The sequence below is a fragment of the Lacerta agilis genome, chromosome 4 (assembly GCF_009819535.1).
Source record: "Lacerta agilis isolate rLacAgi1 chromosome 4, rLacAgi1.pri, whole genome shotgun sequence".
NCBI lineage: Eukaryota > Metazoa > Chordata > Lepidosauria > Squamata > Lacertidae > Lacerta > Lacerta agilis.
Window position 1 is genome coordinate 63,193,686 of NC_046315.1, and position 19,753 is coordinate 63,213,438.

General features: G+C 40.1%; 1 protein-coding gene across 1 annotated transcript in view; it reads left to right on the forward strand.

The window, feature by feature from the left end:
- Positions 1-1,623: 1,623 nt before the first annotated feature.
- SCML2 (Scm polycomb group protein like 2) overlaps positions 1,624-19,753 on the forward strand; it is a 32,705-nt gene continuing 14,575 nt past the window's right edge. The window contains exons 1-8 of the mRNA XM_033147331.1: positions 1,624-1,687; positions 3,766-3,834; positions 6,746-6,816; positions 8,597-8,831; positions 10,651-10,739; positions 13,177-13,420; positions 17,211-17,467; positions 19,330-19,462. Of these exons, the coding sequence (XP_033003222.1) occupies positions 1,666-1,687; positions 3,766-3,834; positions 6,746-6,816; positions 8,597-8,831; positions 10,651-10,739; positions 13,177-13,420; positions 17,211-17,467; positions 19,330-19,462 (1,120 nt within the window). The 5' untranslated portion in view covers positions 1,624-1,665. The remainder of the gene's footprint in view (positions 1,688-3,765; positions 3,835-6,745; positions 6,817-8,596; positions 8,832-10,650; positions 10,740-13,176; positions 13,421-17,210; positions 17,468-19,329; positions 19,463-19,753) is intronic.

Sequence of the window (19,753 nt, forward strand, 5' to 3'; positions counted from 1 at the left end):
TCTGTAGCACGTGAAGTAATTTATAGGCTCAAATTATATGTCTAAGCATTTTTCAGTTTTTGTTAGCTGTGTAAAATATCACAGAATAGGTTCAGACAGAATAATCCCAGGGAATTACATTGTTTGTGTAATGAGGCAATTGCCAGCTTAGTATTTTATTGTTTGATTTATTGCAGTTTTTGTAGACAGCTTTTCAGCTTTAATGGTTCTCAGTCAGAGTGTTATATAAATTGCAGATGATAATTTTCCTAAAATCCCTAACTATAAGTTAGCACCATCATGAAAAGCAAGTAATTTCGCAAATGCTGGCATAGTGCTATGAAATATAATAAATTAAAGTAATGCTATAATATCCATCTCTATGTTTTCAACTTCTCTGGTTAGTAGATGAATATTTTATGAAAATTAATGTGTTCGGGATTCAGTTTTTAAATTAATTATGGTGTAAACTTAAATTATACATATAATTAGATATAGAAAGGCGTGTGTCAATTTATTCAGTTATATACATCTGTTTTTGTAATATCGTTTATAAATACAATTTTTAAATGGTTGTTTTAATAAATACAACTTTAAGATGCTTCTAATAATTCACAGACAGTATAGATTACTATTAATTTGGCATACGTCAGTATCTGAAATACTGAATTCTGGCCAGATGAAGAAGGAATCAATATGGAATGATTGGCTGCAAATGGAAATAAAAATCTGTTTCCCTTCCTGCTGTTTGGATCTTTGTCTTACACCTTACATCAAACCAAATGCAGGATAGTAATCTGATAAGTGCTGTTGCTTTTTATCCCCTAATGTTTATCATTTCCCTGTTCAGAGTTGGGTATATATATATATATATATATATATATATATATGAAAGGCATGAGAGATTATTGCCATTAATCAAGGTTGCACATCTCAGGAAGGCAGGGGCAATAAATGACAACATAATTTAAGTTGAGGCACAGATGAGGGAACTAGTAGACTTAACAACTAGTTAAATTTGTGCCTTGTATACTTGTGGAGTGAGTGGAAACATCAACTTTATAGTTTCATTACTGCCAGACACGCTGCTGAAAGTGATCTGATAACGCCAGTGGCAATATTTATGAACGTGAGTTGTAAAGTGTGTGCACTTGAGTACAAAAACTGTAGCAATGAAATAGATTTCTGTTTATTATTATGTGTTGCCACAATTAAAATTTTAATACTAATACAATCTCCTGTTTTAATGAATTCTAATGAATTCGGGTTTCCTAGTTAGCCATTACTGGTTATAGGATGGCTGCAATGCATGGGAAACTGTATCGTCAAGTGGTATTTTGCTTGACAAACAGGAATTAGAAACAATAGCATGACCTTTAATAAAATGGTTTAAACAGAATGGGTTATCTAAATTTAAGCTTCAAGCTTCATGAACTATAGCGCAGAAAATTCCATAGCATTTGCTTCCAAGTGAGTTAGGGCTAAGGCGTAACGTTTATCTTCCATCTTCCTTCTTGACTGGGTTAAAAAGGCATTGCCCCTTTATATTCCGCTTCCGCTGTATAAAAGTTATTTACGTATAATTTTGCATTTGGCCTCACTTGCTGTGTTACTGCTCCACAGGAAGCAGTTGTGTTGTAAAAAGAAGAGTTCTTACTGTGAAAAAGGAGAACCAAACATTTTACCATGGGGAAAACAGCAGCTAAAGGTAAAGTTCTTGAAACAAAGCAACAATGTAAATGAGGGGCTGCAGTTTTCCGGGGGAAGTATGGCTAGGGGAGCCCAACACCCGAGACCTAATAAGATGGGAGGTAGACTAGAAAAGATCTCACAGCTTGGAAATATAACTCCCCACAGTCAACTCACTAATCTCATGACAGAGTGGAATAGATTGATGCAGGGTATTTTATGATTTTTATTCTCTGCCCTTGTCCTTTCCCCTTTTCATTTTGTGGCCCCATAAGTATAAGGGTATATGATTGCCGCCTTATGATTTAACGTACGTGTTTCTCTCAAATTTAGTATGTTCTCGATTTCTGTATTGCTGTGATGGAGTTTTCTAACCTTTTATATTGGGGATAGATTAAAATGTCAGGGCCATATAAAGTGGTTGCCCCTCCAGATAGTTGAGCATGTATGCTTGGTCCCATTGTTGCACTGCTGTAGGTCAAATCACTTCCAACACTTGGGAGAGAGTTTACAGAACTCCACAGGGAACACACCGCAGTTGTAGTTAATTACATAGTGCACTGAAAATGCTTACGCCCTTCCAAATTATGGAGAATTCCTGATTTGGCTAGAATGCAACAACTACCATGCTGGGCCAGGTTAGAGATTTTATTGCTCCCCAACTTTGATTTGTGACCAGCCCAATACAACAAGCAAGACAAGATTGCCATCTTCCTTCACATAGGAGCCAACTCCTAGGGGCTGAGGTCCCTTCAGCTCCCCAATAAAATATTTGAAGGGAGGCTGGGGGCCCCCCAAAGTTGATGGGCATTGCAATTCAAATGGATGTGCCCTGTCATGTGGTGGATTATGTGGGGCACGGCATAACTGGGACCCCCCAATATTTTATTCAAGTTGGCACCCCGTTCCTTGACCTTCAGTATCTGGCAGCCATTGTTCAGCTTTCCCTTGAAACGTCTACATAGTCTTACAGTTATGCTAGTAGTTGTCAGAGCAACCCATGGCAATACATTCTACAGATAACTGTATGAAAAGGGGTACTTTGTCTTGTAAGAGAATGTTTGTTTTTAAACCTGTGTGTCACATTTAGTTTCCTCCAAGTGCTTACAGTTTTTACAGTATACTGTACCTTTCCCTGATTTTTAACTATTCGTTACATGAGATGCACAGTTACTGTTAGAGAAATAACTAAATAAATCCCACTGAGTCCAGTTGGGTTTCCATCTTAATAAATGTGTTTAACATTGCAGGACTGGTTGTATTGCCATTTCCTGTACATATGTGCCTGAAGCAGGGGTGGGTAGCCTTGATTTGCACAAGGGCCACGTTTTGGGTCAGCCCACCCGTTTGCAACACATTGCGATGCAAACACACCCTCGGCAAGGAAGGACTAGACAAGTATACATGAAACATGTATTGCCCTGCGGGGGTGGGGACAGACTCAGCAAACATGCTGCATCAGACTCGCACATTCAGCAGAGTTTTTGCTCTGTTAGGAAGCACTGATGTAGAAGGGCTTCTTACCCCAGCACTGTTCTGGGAAGCAGAGGAAGAAACAAGCCTCTTTTGCAAAGAGGCACTTTTCCCTCTTGTGTGGCAGAATTGTTGGGATTCTTAGAAGAATGGTGCAGTGCCAGAGGGAGAAGGGGACCTTTTGCAAAGGTTGAAAAGACATTCCCAGACTAAACATGATGACCAGGGTGAGAAATTGAAACCTCACCAGTGCAACAATGAGGACCAACAGTACCACCTGCTGCTTGGCAAATACATACATACATACGTGTGTGTGTGTGTGTGTGTGTGTGTGTGTGTGTGTCCTATTTATTTATTTATTTATTTATTTATTTATTTATTCATTCATTCCTTCATTCAAAGTACTTATATTCTTTTTAGGGCAGAGCTCTTTCAGGGGGCTTAAAAAAGATAATTAGCTTCAAATAATTTAGCTTTGTATACATAGCAGTGGTTCTCAGCTGGACCTATATCCATGCACAATGGAGGGATGCATGGGTACCTCAGCCCGGGGCAGTTTATTCTGCAAAATTACGTAAAAAAACAACCCTGGGTTTTATGTCCTTTCTTTTTCTTTTTCTTTAGATTCTAAGACTATTAAAAGAGAAAAACATGGGAAGAGTTGTCTGTCAAGCAACCAATTGTTAAATAATGGTATGTATTGTAAATGTAAATATTATGAAATATTTTTTTAAATAAATAAATAAACAATGGGGTTTAACCTCTGCTCATTCACATATCTCTCCCATCACCCCCTGCATCACTCGATTAGCCTCTCCACTTGTGCAAGGTGCCTCCTTCCTGATTTTTGGACAGTTACAACTACCTCCTGCAGTGTAGTCCATGCTGTTCAGGAGGTCTCCCAATCATTCCGGGATCTTTTAAGAGGACTGCTGCATGTGGGGGAGAAGAAGATCAGAAATATCCTTGCTCTAGTTGCCCTGCCATAACCTTTAGGGTTTTAAAATGGGTAGGGCACTTTCCCCCCCCAGGACAAGATCTTAGGGACTCCACTCCAAGGCCTGGCACCAAGCTGTCATGCACACTTAATCCAGACACACAACCTTAATAAAAAAAAACACAGACCAGCATACTTAACTCAGCTCTGCCTGTCCGGGTATGCTTTTTTCTTTTTCTGTTTTTTAAAAAATGAAATAGAAGTGTATAATTTTTTTATAAATAAGTAAGTTGCTTCCTAGTTTCCTAGCTGAGCCCTTTTCCTGGGTTTGCTGGTATCTTTGCTCTTGGGTTCAAGAAAGATTTAAGGGTACGTAATGTTTCTAAAATAAACCAAAGGGAGAAATAGAAACTTGGTTGATATATAGCTAGACTGAGGGAGTTAAAACAAAAAGCAGGTTTTTGGGTTAGAAATGAAGTAAACAAGGACTTTTAAAAGTGAATAGCTCTGCTCAAGATGGGTCTTCCTCACCCTGATTGTGCAAGAGTTTTAACATTTTAAGGAACTAATGGGCTGGATACATGAGTGAAACACAGGATGTGTGTACCACATAATGAATGGTAGAAATCCAGTACAAGCTAATGTCAGAACATGAGATGCAGGAGTCCCACAGCTGCATCACTTGTAGCAGCCTCTGGGAGGGTTTCTGCTAGTAGCCAGGACCTCTGAGTTTTATTAGCAGTTATAAAGCAGCCCTTCTCCCAACCTGGCAGTCTCCAGGTTGTTTTAGACTACATCCATCAAAGCAGTGTTCGAAACCCCCATTGTTCTAGGCACATTTTGCGACGGGGAATTTCAGTAACTCGAGCAGTTTCTGAGCTCTGGGTGCAGTACTGCACCTAGGATTTCAGATTAAAACCTCAGAATGGAAGGAAAGGAGGACCTTTTTCTGCCTCCCCACTTCCAGCCACTCTCTGAAGACTAGAGAAGAGACGCTCTTAAGAATATTAGGGGGGTGAGCAGGGGAAGGACTAGACCATGTGAAAAATGAACATAATATTTTAGCTGCAGTTCATTCATTTTCAGCTCTGTATTCTTGTTATAAAAAAGCATGCCTAGACATTCCGTTGTTGCGCCTATAACGTAAGTTTAAGGTGTCATTTAGCTCCTAGCTTTCATATCTCAGTTTCTAACACTAATCAAAGTACAACTGTCATCAGCTGATGGGAATTGTTGAAAACATCTGGAGGGCACCAGGTTGTAGATTATCCTAACAAAGCCACTAGGTGGCAGCATAGTATCATTTTTTTCAGTGGCTTAATTTTTGTATTTGGAGTGGAAACTCTATGAAGGCATGGAGAATGCACAGATTAGCAGTGTAAGGTGGGATCTGGACATGTAGTCCCAATATATGTCTGTTGACTGGCCAGCGTATGAGAGACCTTGTTTTTTTTCCCTTGGCTTGTGAGCACTGGGATGTCATGTCAACCATCTCCTCCTTCAGTTTGGAGAAGGGTAGCTAGAGGTGTGCAGAAATAAGGGATGAAGTAGTAGAGATGGTTGTGTGGGAAGCACATGAGTGGGTGGGTGTACAGGGGGAAAGACAAGTGGGTGGTTCCCCCCCTTTTGACTCTGTTCCTTCAACTATGTGTGTATTTGGGGGAGGACATGTTCCCTCTGTCCTGTCCCCTCATGTGTACATGTATGTATATTTTCATGCATATCTGTGGCTTGTGTCATATGCAATGTTGTGTGCATTTTGTGTTTAGCTGGTGGTGGGTGGAGGTGGTTCATTTCCATCTCTGCCTTCTCTCCACTTCGGCAAACTATTGCACACCCACCTGCAAAAACAAACAAACTTGCATCTGGATTTTTGTGTGGAGCAGGTATTGATTCTCAAGCATTTGCCCAGATTATGCAGCTGTACATTATTGTATAAAGAGAATCAGCATTTACATTTTTCTTTTTTTTCCTTTTTTAAAAAAGAAACTTTTAAAAAGGATTGTTTACTTAGCTCAGCCCTTGCCATTGTTAAACCAAGAACCACTTTATTGTCCCAGGAAATCTCGTGCTATGTAAACACAGTAGTTTATCCTTATTCAGCAGGGTTCTGAAGGAGCGGATAGATAACAAAGGGAATCCAGACCCTGCAAGCTTAACATACTGCAAGGTCGAGCTATTCTAAGCTGCAGTGTAGACACAGCTTAATTGTGAATGCATTTGTGTTTGTTTTTTTCAGCAGTGACTCGCCTCCCTGTGCACAAAGAAATGTTCCTTTTTATTTTATGTTAATACTCAATCTGTAAACCAGTGAAACCACTTCTATTAATTTCACTAAAACTGCTCCTGCAAAGGTAGTATATAAATCTAGATTCTAACAAGGGTTTCATATATCTATATCTATATCTGAAAAGAAAAGCATTATCTATATGTATATAGAAAAGAAAAGAAGTTCAGATACTTTGTTTTCCTTTTGGGTAAACGATTTCTGCTTATCTTCTGGTAGTCCCTTAGAGTGCTAACTGCTTCCCTCATCCACAAATGATGACAAATTTACAAAAGATTGAAGAAAAGAATAAACAAAAATCTGTGTGCTTCCTGCAGATTGAAATCTTTTTATCTCAACAATATGTTTCAATTTTGCTCTCCCACGCTTTCCCCTCCTAGAATATTTTAACTGGGATAGCTACTTGAAAGAGACTGGATCCTTAGCTGCTCCTTCACATTGTTTCAAACAGGTAAATGGTTTAAAATATAAATGAGCATACGAAAGTGTTTTATGTTAGTATTGTTGTTTCTTTGTGTTGCTTACCTTTCATATAGATATACGTTATGCCAGGGATGGGCAGACCAGGTTTATGAGGTTTTTTTGTTTTTTGTTTTTTACAAGAAGCCCAAGGTTTAGAGGGCTTGTTCAGGCATGGCCAAACTTGGCCCTCCAGCTATTTTGGGACTAAAATTCCCATCATCCCTGACCACTGGTCCTCTTAGCTAGGGATGATGGGAGTTGTAGCTGGAGGGCCAAGTTTGGCCATGCCTGGTATATATGGAGAGTGGAGTCAACAACCTGTTGTAATCCATTCACTGTATATGGATATACGAATCTGTATCTTGAGTTAGCATAGATCAAGGATGAGAACTCAGAACTCTTAAAGTGGCCAATACTGTTGTATAAAAACTTGGCCAAAGGCAACCAATCATTATGCATATTTTATAAATTAGAAACACCCAAGAGCATTAGCACAAGGAGAGAAATGGTTTCCTTTTAAAAACTTTCACTGTTGTTAAACTATGAGGAGGTAGAACCACCTGTTAATTAACTGCAAATCACCCCAGAGATTTCCCAGTTGATGCGTCTGCCTACTTCTGTGTTACACAACCCGTATGGGTATTTTGCAAGCTTCAGATACTTACACTATTTAGAAGGGGGGGGGAACTCCAGTGGCTTTTAAAATCATAAATACTAGTTGCATAAGTTAAATTTTTCTGTCAGGAAGGTGTTAGCCTTTCGTGTCCCTTAAAGCTGTGATTTGTTGTAAAGTTAATTAGAAGTAAATTACAATAAAATGGATGAGACAGCTTGCGATTAGGTAAGTTTAGGGTGGAAGTGCCAGCTTTGTGCAAAATAATAAATTTGTGTAAGAATCCAACTTCGATACAACGGATCATCTATTAGATTTGTAGGTTAGGTAGCTCATCCATTGAAAGTCGTTGCTCAGTGTATGTTACTATCTTTTAGCCTAGCCTACCTCATAATGTGAAGATGCAATGGGAACTGTAAATCCTTGGTTAAATTGAAGAGTGATTTACAGTAAATATAAATGGCATTTAACGCACCTGGGATAATTGCCCAGGACTGGAAATAGAATCAAATATTTAGGTGCCAGGAAATTTTCCAGCAATTTCTTTGAGGAGCTACACTTGATCTTGGCCCCAAAGGCTGAGAAACAACTATGGTGAACAGCAGCAAGAATGTTATTGGCACAGAAATGGAAGCAAGAAGAATTACTGACAATGGAGGAATGGCAGACAGAATTAATGGACTATGCAGAACTAGATAAGATGACAGGAAGAGTTTGAAACCGGTGGGACCAGGAATTCCTGAAGGATTGGACTAAGTTTGAGAAATACTTGAAAGACAATTGTAAACAACAAATCACGCTAATAGGCCTAAAAGAAGTTTTGTAAGGTTAAATTTAGGAAATATAGAAATAATTTTGGATGGTAATAATTAATTGTAGTGGTTAAAAATAATAGTGAAGTTGGAAATACAATAAGAAATTTGAAAATCCTGAGAAGGGGTTGAGGGAAGTCAAAAATATGTATAAGAGATGAATAAGAATGGATATTTGAAAGAATGTATGTAAAATTCAATAAAAATTATTTATTAGAAAAAGAGAAACAATTATGGTGGTAATAAATAAGCTTGTGACTAGCCAAATAAGTACTGCTGATTCCTTCTCTCTCTTCCTCCTGGAAAAATAGTCCAGTAAATGCCTTGTTTTGCCTTTCTTGCAGTCTAGGGTCCCACCTAGCAATGATTTCAAAGTGGGGATGAAATTGGAAGCCCATGACCCTCGAAACATTACCTCAGTATGTATAGCTACAGTTATTGGAATCACGGGTGCCAGATTAAGGTTGCGGCTTGATGGAAGCGACAACAAAAACGACTTTTGGAGGCTAGTGGATTCATCTGACATACAGCCAATTGGAACCTGCGAGAAGAAAGGAGGAATGCTTCAACCACCACTTGGTAAGAAAACATATAAGCCTAACATGGATGAAATCAAAGTTTGCTTCGAAGTCACAGTAGAGTTTGAAATAACATATCAAGATAACAGCAGCCGGAGAAAGAAGGATATGAAGAATAGACTAAATTCTCTTGGATGGCATTTGGACTGCGTGCGCTTGGTTGAGTTTGCCAGAGATAATACAAGTGAACCATGGATTCATGGCACTGCCGTGAGAAATGTCACTTAAGTTCCCAGGTTTTTTCCTTCAAAACCCTGTGTAGCGTTGTCCTCCCGTTATCCTCTGCCCTTGCCCAGTTCCACCATCTCGATGCGTGACTTCTTCAGAGAACTCCACCCCTTCTCTACTGCAGCCCTTTAGAACTGTCTCCCAGAAAAAAACCTGTGTGATGCCACCTCTCTCACTTCCTCAAGCCATATCTGTTCTGTGTGAAGTCTTTGGGGGCAGCTTCCTCGTCCCCCTTGCCCTACTGTCACTGCGTGTCACTGAACTAATGCACATTCTTCCCCGTTTACCCCATGCCTCCATTTCCCTCCTCTTTCCCCGTTGGTGTCTGTGTTCAGTTGTAGGCCGTAAGCCTGCAATAGATTAGGGACCTGTCTTCCAAAGACTGTGTGGTACCACTGATGGTTCTGTATGAATAATGGAAATAATAATTGGTTTGTAATTTAGTGGTGCTTTAAAGCAGAGGTGACTAACCTGTGGCCTCCAAATATTGTTGGACTCCCAGTCCTCCCATCAGCTTCAGCCAGCAATGCCAAAGATGATCAGTTGCACATCTGGAGAGCCACAGGTTGCTTCCCTGGGTATGAAAATCTTGCTCCTGTTTGCAAGATGTTTTATTGACTTCAGAGTGAGGGATGCATTCCCATCTGAGAACTTTCTAAGGGCCACTTGCCAATGGTGGCCAGAGGGGAAAGTGCACGAAGCAACAAATGTAATTTTTTCCCCTTGGTTCCTCTCTACCTTCCATCCTGATAAGCAAGAGGCTGCATCATAGTCTGAATCAGACACCTTCCAGCCAGGCAAAAGCACTTTGGAGTGCAAAAGCAGAGCCAGTGAGGGGTGGGGAAAAAGAGAGACCCGGATGTTCCCCACACCTGGCCTATACTGAGACAGATAGTAATTGTTTGGAAGCAAAACGGCTTGAAACAGGTGTTTCAGCACCACCAGTGAATGAAATTATCTGTGTGGTCCTGGTGTCCCCCCCCCCTAAAAAAATATCTTTGCAGTAGTGTTTGCCGGATACTATAATGCAGTTAGTTTGCTCCTGCAGTATATGTAAACTGGCACATAGCTTTATTGAGCCAGACAAATGAGCCCTTGATAAAATATATCATACTGTATTTGGTCCTCCCGTGTTTTCTGAAGATAGGCAGAATTCCAGTGTCCAAATGGTGTTGCACAGCTAAATGCCTTTTCGAAACCTTTCCTTTGGCAGTTTTGCCACATCTTGTTTGTTGGCTGAGCTTGGAGCTAATTGTGTGTGTAATTGCCTCCTGCTAACTGTATACAAAACTGGCATTTCCCAAGTGACGTCAGACTTGTCTGGCCCCAGAAATCCTATTCCGCTTGTAATACAATATGAGCCAAAACGCTCCCTTTCTGCTTAACTTGAAATGTAGCACTGTATTCCCACGTGTTGCACCAGGTGCTTAGCTTAGTATTGTTCAATTACGGTTGTAGCTTCTGGTGGGAAGTGCCTCTGCACGATGCACCCATGCTCATCCTGCAGAGATGATGCCACTTAACAAAGGTTCACTTGTTTCTTATTTTGGTAAATCTGTCATGCACAACTAATCTATTGTTGTCAATTTTAGGGTTCCAGATGAATGCATCTTCTTGGCCAATGTTTCTCCTAAGAACACTAAATGGTGCTGAAATGGCGCCTGCTTCATTCTTTAAGAAGGTAGGAGACTCAGCTGCAGTTGTATGGCTTGTTGAGGATTCCATTGCACTGTACTGCTCTGCCCAGCCTGAAAAGGCACGGAAGTTGTTTAAAAGGACAGGACTAGGAAGGGGAACATCCTTCCCTATCCTCGGTGCTTGCCTTTAGATATATGTCTTGAGTTCAGAACAGATCTCTTTGGTTTTAACAGTTCTATGCTTACCTTTCCACAGAGGTCAAATTAATATATTAAAATACGTGTGTTACTCATTACATGTGATGTTCCTGTTCATGCATAAATGGTGTATTACAAATGTAGCATGTTAATTCCTGTATGGGAGAGGTTGACTTTTTCTGTTGAATAGTCTAGTGAGCGTATCAAAGACTTCCAGGCATAGTGAACACCCATAAGTTTTGCCCCATCCTCCTTATTCCAGTCACTGTTGTACGGATCATATACAAATGACAATGCAGAACACATTTTTATGCTAAAAACAATACACTCTCTTCTTGTAACAATCTCAACATTTTTACTCCTTTCTTCTCTCTTTGTATATGATGTTTACATGTGTTTTAATTTGTGCTTAGTTTATGTTATTTTAATAACTGAAGCTCAATCCAGGCAAGACTGAGGCACTAGACCGGATGGTTTGGGAGATTGCATGTTCTTGCACTTCTGATCTGAAGGAGCAGGTTCATAGCTTGGGGGTACTCCTAGATCCTTTGCTGTCGCTCGAGGCTCAGGTGGCCTCAGTGGCCCGGAGTGCCTTCCATTAGCTTCAGCTGGTGGTCCAGCTACGCCCCTAACTACTGTTGTCTATGCCCTGGTAACCTCAAGGTTAGTTTACTGCAATGCGTTATACGTAGGGCTGCCTCTGAAGACGGTTAGGAAACTTCAGCTAGTGCAGAATTTTGCTCACTGAAGCAAGATGGTTTGAGCATATCACACCGATCCTGGTCTGACTGCACTGGCTACCAATTAATTTCCAGGCCCAATTCAAAGTGCTGGTTTTGACCTATGAAGCCTTAAACGGCTCAGGACTGCAATACCTCAAGGACCGCCTCTTTCCATATGAACCTACCGGAACCCTGAGATAATCTTCTGGGGCCCTCCTTTGTGTGCCTCCTCCTTAAGAGGTCCAGAGGGTGGCAACACCGTCTGTGGAATTCTCTCCCCAGGGAAGTTCACCTGGCACCTTCACTATACACCTTTAGGCACCAGGCAAAAGCGTTCCTTTTTAACCAGACATATGGTTGATTTGATTGACACCCTATGTCCTTTTAAAATGTGGGCGTTTTTTGGGGCGTGAGTTGTTTTTATTTAGATTATTTATTTTGTGATTTTATATTTTGATTTCGTTCTGTGAACCACCCTGGGACCTCCAGGTATAGGGTGGTATATAAATTCAATTGTTGTTGTAGTAGTTTTTAATTTTTTTTGCCGATAATTTTATTGTGTTACTCATTTTGTAAACCGCTTTGAGGTTTGGTGGGGGGTTTTTTTTTTACACTCAAGTGGAATAGAAATGTTGTGAAATAAATAAATAAACTTTATGAATTGCACCAAAGCTGGAAAAGTACAATTATGTTGTTCTGCGATGAAAATGAGGTGGGTTGATTTAGAAAGTGAAGAAATGAAATAACGTGCCTAAATTATGTAAGGAAGAATAATGCAAGTTATATTTACAACGTAAATTGTCTTTTTAGTTACATAGACAATTTTACAAATGAAGCTATGCACCTTTATATTAATAATGCATGTCCTTCCCCACAAAACTTGGAAACCAATCTAATGAACAATAAAAAGTAAGGAAGAGTAGGGAACAAAATGCCATCATGGAAGCAATTCATCATTTGAACATGCATTGAAGTCACATTATGCAAATTTGAATGGCTTTATAAGAGAGTCTCCTGTTAGTTTACAAACCTGCTTTAGGCATAGACTTGAAGATGGTAATTGGTCAGTGACGGGTGACACTGCAAACTATTTTATCTTTTTAACAACACTGTAACAACTTATTCTTCTTGTGATTAACAAGGCGTTGGAAATATGTTGCTTGGTAGTTCTGTTTCTTTCATCAGTAACTTAGGAAAGAATTACGTATCTTAAATTTTCAACAACAAAAAATGGACTTCTTGTTGATAAGCGGTAATAGAAATGTTGTAAATAACTAAATATTCCAAAGTGTCCTTTTGTTTATTTCTTTTAAATTCTTGCTTTTAAATTCTTTGCTGCTTTTTATCACTCATAAAACCTGTCATTTAGCTTAGAAACATGAATTTTTATCCATGGAGGAGATCTGGACCATAGAAAATACAGGAAAAATGCTAACGTATTTTCTCCCCAGTACTGTGTATCTTTCGGAGCATGAGTCCTTTTAGGCATCAAGGTTATATGAAACTCATTTCCTTCAAGATCTCATGTGTACATACCTGTTTGTCTCTTTTGTTTTGGTAGGAACCTACAAAGCCTTCTCCAAACTGTTTTAAAGTCGGAATGAAGCTAGAAGCAATAGACAGAAAAAATCCTTATTTAATATGTCCTGCAACCATTGGGAATGTTAAAGGAGATGAAGTTTTTATTACCTTTGATGGCTGGCGAGGGGCATTTGACTATTGGTGTAAATATGATTCTCGGGATATATTTCCAGTTGGATGGTGCGATTTAACAGGAGATGCTCTACAGCCACCAGGGAATAGTGGTAAGAATTTTTTATTTGTTAAATGCCACACGTCAGGCTCATCTGGTCCATCTTTGCTTTTAAGCCTGTGTCTTTTAAGGCTTTGATACAGCTGACAGAGAAGCTATAAGGAAAAATATGTTGATTTTTGTGTGTTTCCCATCATCATTTAATGCTATAGCAAAATCTAAGTAGGAGGAAATAAAGCCTTAGGCATCCTAGTAGCTTTAATTACTGTAAATGTATTCACTAGCACCATGGATCACCATCCCAATGTCTGCAGGTGCCATGGTGGCTACGAAGGTTTTGTGATTGTCACCCTACAAAATTTTCCTCCTAGTCCAGAAATATTGGTGACCTTGGTGACCTCTGCTCTATCATTTACTATCCTTGCAATGTAGCTTCCCCTCATGTTCATGGTTATAGGATTGCAGCCAAAGATAGACAAACCTTGATACCTTTACGCTTGCCACCAGTTCAGATGTAATGAGAAACAGCAGGGTCACGTTACCTGAACAAGGTGTAGCAACCCTTGGGAGTTGCATGCTTCCCTCTCCCCCACTGTTGTGCTAAGGAAGGTGGTTGGAAGCTTCTTTGGATAATACGGTATGTAAACCATGGTTTCCTGTGATCAGGGAAAAGTGGCTTCAAAACATGGCTTGTTCTCACAAGTCATCACTTGACTTACCGTTCCATGACATTGGACGCAATGGAAGCTGTGTTTAAAATCAGAAGCAAAATTATCCCATGGTTTTTCGTTACGTCTCAACTTAGCCTGTGTTATCATTGTCAGAAGTAGTGGCATTTTACATCTCCTTAATGAACTTTTCCACAGTTACTATTGCATTATTTCTCTTGTGCATGTGCGTCTCTCTCTCTTTCCCTCCCTCTCTCCCTCCCTCTCCCTCTCTTACATTGGTGTACGATATTTTGTTCTCATTGCAGTTATGCCAAGAGATGCTGCTCAGCTGTTGAGTTGCTTATGGCACTAGCATAGCTACTGTCTACACAGTTTTTCAAATAGTTTTTCTAGCAACTACTTTTTCTAGATGCATTAAGTAGTTTTTTTTCCTAGATGCATTAAAAAGCAGGTTCCCTGAAAAAGCTGAGCAACTGTCTTCTTCCTGCTTCAGAAGACCATAATTTGTCTTATATGGAGCTACAACGTCTGGCTATCTGGTAATAGTAGGGTTTGTAGTAAAGAACTGCCTGTGCTACTGAAAGCTGTATAAGCCATCAGTACTCTCAATACAGGAAGGCATGTTAACATCCTTTGCTTCTTGTTCCATCCTTTCAAGATGCATTGTTGCTCCGGTTAGTATAAGACTATTTGGTTTGAAAAGACTTTAATAAAGTTGTTGCTTAGGATCAGAGTTTTAAGCAGGGGCTGCTGCATAGCTAGAGTACCCACAAGAGACCTGAATGCTTGATGTCTCAATTGTTTTGCCAGCTCAGCAAGAAACAAAATGCTTTGTTTTGTTTGTGGAATGGAGAGGGCCATTGTAATGCAAAGCAATGGCCTGAAAAGAGCAAAAGAGCGCTGCCCACCCCCTTCCAGCTACACATTATATATTAATTACAAAGAGACACTGCCGATAAACCCCCTCCCCCACCCCATTTTAATAAGCTAATATTTTAATGCACTAATAATTTAATACAAATCCTGTTGAGATTACAAAATGGTTTTCAAGTCTGTAGCTCAGCTGATATACCGTACCTTTGTACATGATGCAGTGTGTTGGCAGCCAGATTTCTTTCCATGTCCTTTCACTCTTTCCAGATTCTCTGACCCCATGTAACCTTTGATCCCCTCCTCAAGAGGGGGTGGTTAAGGAAGTATGAGCAGGTGACTGATGGTCACTGTCAATAGAGCCCACAGACAATATGTGAATTGCTTTAGCAGTCTCCCCTCCACTCTGTTGCCCTCCCCCTTCCTCTTCCTCTTAAACCAACAAATGCAAATTGCTGCACCCTGATTTGCTCCTGCAAAATTTCAGTGCCTGCTGTCCGGGCAGTGTGGGCTTTGTTGCAGATCTCCTTTTTCAGTCTGAAAAAGCAGTCCTATGAGATTGGGTCTTGAACCTTACAAGTGGCTAATGTAAATGACACCTGCATCTCTGGAATATAAAGGTAGGAGACCTGTTTAAAGGAAATTGTTTTTATATAGCGTTCCAGCAGGGGCTCATTATTACTCCATTTGCAGCCTTTGTTCAGCAAGCACTATCCATCATTTATTCCAAAGAGCAGAAAGTTAACTGTGTGTAAAAGCGTGTACCTGCTATTTTACAACCTGTGGCATTGAAGGGTGTTTTCTTTGTATTTGTGAACTCTGCTATCCTCTCAGATTTTTGCTGCATGTTAATCCATTGGCATTTCAGTGGAGGCAGCCATAGACTGTAGCACAAACATGTTTATTCCAGATAACTGTTGTTTTGCAATGTGTGAGTGTGGCATGTGTGTGTGAGAGTGTGTGATGAAATTTGTGTTTGTGTGCAGTGAAATTACATTTTGTAATAAAACTTTATTTTTCAATTTTTATACTAGTGATGATTTTCTGAACATCGGAATACATGGAATTTAACTTCACACAAATGTACCTTTTTTAGAAATGTTTCATTCTACAGCAGTAGTGTAATGCAAGTGGTTGATAACTTTTGAATGTGATGAAGAAGAAAAGCAACACTGTTTAGTTAGCTAAAAATGTCTCCAGAACTGTATAAAGCTGTGTGAAAAAGAAATGTATAATCTGTAGGGCGTGATCTAGTCAAACAACAATATACATAGGAGCTGGGCCAGATTTCACGTGTTAAAATTTTGTGTCACATACCATAAAATATATTTTTTATTTTCTATGAATGTATTATCTCTGTAGAATTTCCCTGCTTTACACAAAAACGGACCATGCAACCTTGGTTATGTCTTTCAAACATTGGTGTTCAGTGTTTACCGGTAATTGGTCCAAAATGGTGCCACAATTTTATTTTTGAAAACTGAAGTGTTTTCCCTTTCACATTGAAGCAGCTGCATTTAGACATGGGCAGACATTGTTTTACCAACTGTGGGACTTTAAAATTACTTTGGGGTTCTTCTTGGATACTAGAAAAACAAGCTCAACGGAAACATCAAAACTTCATTTATTTTGATGTGAAACATATATGCTTTATAAGGAAAAAAAGCAATCTTCTGTAAGACACATGAAGTAATTGAACGGCATACTTCCTTGACCAAATGAAACCAATCACAGGGATCCAAATGACTGGAAAGTCAAGGGATAGAAGGCAGAACGATCAAAACTTTTTCAGTTAATCAGAAGCATGGGTATATATATGATTTGCTGTTCGTAAAGAGATATTCTTTACAAGTTATTCTTGAACAAATTCCATTCATTTCAGTAGGGCCTGTGAAAGCAAAACTCCTAGTATGTTGCCAAGAAGTTCCATTAAATTACATTTAGGGGTTTTTTGGGGGGTGGGGTGGGGTGGAGCTCTACTGTTATCTCATTATGTCCTAGCTGGTGTTGCCAGAAAAGAAATCACACGGCCCAATTTTGTGCCTCTAGCAGCAGCTTGGTGTACAAAAACCAGCTTTTCTTTGCATGAAGATTAACATTACCCACTTGCATATTTGTGCACATCAAGCTTGGTGTCAGAGACACCACTTCCCTATCTGGTTTAAAAGTTAGCAGTCCTTGTTTCAGTTCAAAATCACTTGAAAATATCTCATACTTTAAAGTGTAATTGAACTTTTTTAAGAATACTGCTTTTCTGAAGTGTGTGCATTCTGATAAATGTATATTTGACTTCCTTCACAGTTTCGGGTGCAAAGAATAATTCGAAACCCCAAACATCCCCTTCCAAGGTGACCCGGCGCTCAATGCAGTCTCCTCAGAAATCTGCTCCTGTTCCTCCTTCTACATCACGGGGAAGGAAGCCTAGCCGGGGGAAACCAGCAGCTCCACCTGCAGTCCCTAGGAAGGGCAGGTCTCCCAAAAACACCCCTGTAGCGAAAAACACATCTCAGAAAGAGAATCTCAAAAAAAGGAAAAAAGGCTTGAAACCAGGAAGGAAGGTGAGAGCATATCTGTTTTACCATCACAATCACAGTAGATGTTTTTATGTTTCCCTAGTTTATTTTGTTCCGATTTCCCCCACCCGAGTTTCTTTTTGAAATGTGCAATTGTGCAAGCAGTTTACTAGGTGTCGTGTTGAACACAGCAACCTTTTCAAGGTTACACTCCCTTTGAAGGAGCACAGGTTCCCCGATCAGGTTACAGCAGGTAATCAGCTTGGGGGTAATTCTGGATCCATTGCTGTCACTTGAGGCTCAGATGGTCTTGGTGTCGCGGAGTGCCTTCCATCAGCTCTGGCTAGTCGCCCAGCTGCACCCCTTATCTGGACAAGAGGCAGCCTAACTTCTGTCATCTGTGCTCTGGTAAACTCCAGATTACTACAGGGCAAGACGGTTTGAGCATACAATGCCAATCCTGTCCTGACTGCACTGGCTGCCAGTTAGGCCCCAGGCTCAGTTCAAAGTGCTGATTTTGACGTTTAAAGCCTTACATGGCTGAGGACCCCAATACCTCAAGGACCACTTCTTCCCATATAAACCGCCCCGTATCATGTAATCATTATCTGAGGCCTTTCTTTTTGTGCCCCCTTCATGAGAGATCTGAAGCGTGGGAACATGAGAACAAGCTTTTTTTCTGTGGTGGCTCCCCATTTGTGGAATGCTCTCTCCAGGGAAGCTCACCTGGCACCTTTGTTGCGTATCTATAGGCGACAGGCAAAAACATTCCCCTCCTTCTAGGCCTGTGACCAAAAAACAAACAAACTATGGCCTTTTATACAGGGGCGGGGCATTGTTTTTGTTTGTTACTATGTTATGTATTCTTTTGTTTTTATATTGTAAACCACCCTGTGATCCTCAGATGAAGGGCAATGTAGAAATAACAATAATAAAAGGTGCAAACAATATATTTTATTGAATGTATTGGGGATATATATAGCGCTACATTCTAACATTTGCTGATACAGGGAGAGTGCACTTGGGACCAGATTCCTCGAGAGACCACTTTATCCCTTACCTACCTAGTAGGCCTCTTCTTTTGAGCTGGGCCTGCCCTTTTGTACATGTTATTGGTGAACATGTTAGACCTTGGAGCTTTGAGTATTGTTTTAAAATCAATCCTTAGTTGTTTTTGACCTACTTTTGCTTTTTAAATTGTTTGACGTTAAATTGCCTTGATACTTATGTGAAAGAGATATTATTATTTCATTAATTTATGAACCACTTATTTGTCCTCAGCTACCCATTCAGTGTTAATCTGAATGTGGTTGCCAAAAGAAATACCCCTTTATTTAATTTCTTGTTGACTCTCTGCTTTAAAAAGAGCTGCTTCGGTGCAGGCTAACTTTACTGACAAAGATCGCTAATTAAAGCATGCATTTTTGCCAGTGGTTGCAAGGACAGTGGTAAAGAAGAATATCAGCATCTGCCATCATTATCAATTAAAGTATCAGCTGCTTTATTATCCATGGGAACTAGACATGCAAGTGGGACACAACTGATGTGGCTTACAATGCCTGAAGCTACCTGAACCTACCACTGTACGTAATATGGTAGCGATGTGTGAAGTAATCTTGAGGTGGCTTTTTGTGTGCTGGCCAGTCTTAACAGATTATCTCATGTGGTTCTCTAGCCTGTGATGAGATTCTGATGCTGACCCTTCCGGAGAACCCTTGAAAAAGGGCTTGGGACTGGGAATTGAAAAGATCTAGTCTTTACACTCTTCTGGCAGCATTCTACAGTTAAGAGAAACAAGATAGCTTCAGCAAATGGTGATCTGAAGGCTGTCTGTCTTCTGATAGGAAATAAACGGTTATAGTTTTTAAAATTTACAATAAATATATTTCTTCTTTTAAAAAAAACAGAAAAAAATCTTACCAGTGCAATCTCCAGTATTTCCTCCTCCCCTTACCTCTGCAAAACTGGACAACAGCACACCTCAGATACACAAAGACGGACCTAGTATCACTGGCGTAACAGCGGCTGTCATTTCAACAGGTAAAATGATCTATAGCTTGCATGTCTGGCTATATAAATCTTCTGGGGGCACTGCTGGTTGGTTCCAGAGTGTCATGAAAGCACTGGTAAAAGTAAATGGATTCAGATACTGGTCTGTAGCTAAGTGGTAGAGCATCTGCTTGAACGCAGGTGGTCCCTGGGTCAGTCGTCAACATCTCTACGTAGGGCAGGGAATACCCCGTTTGAAGCCATGGAGAGCAACTGCCAGTCTGTTGTAGACATTATTGAGCAGGATAGGGCTATGTCTGACTCAGTGTAAGGCTGCTGCCT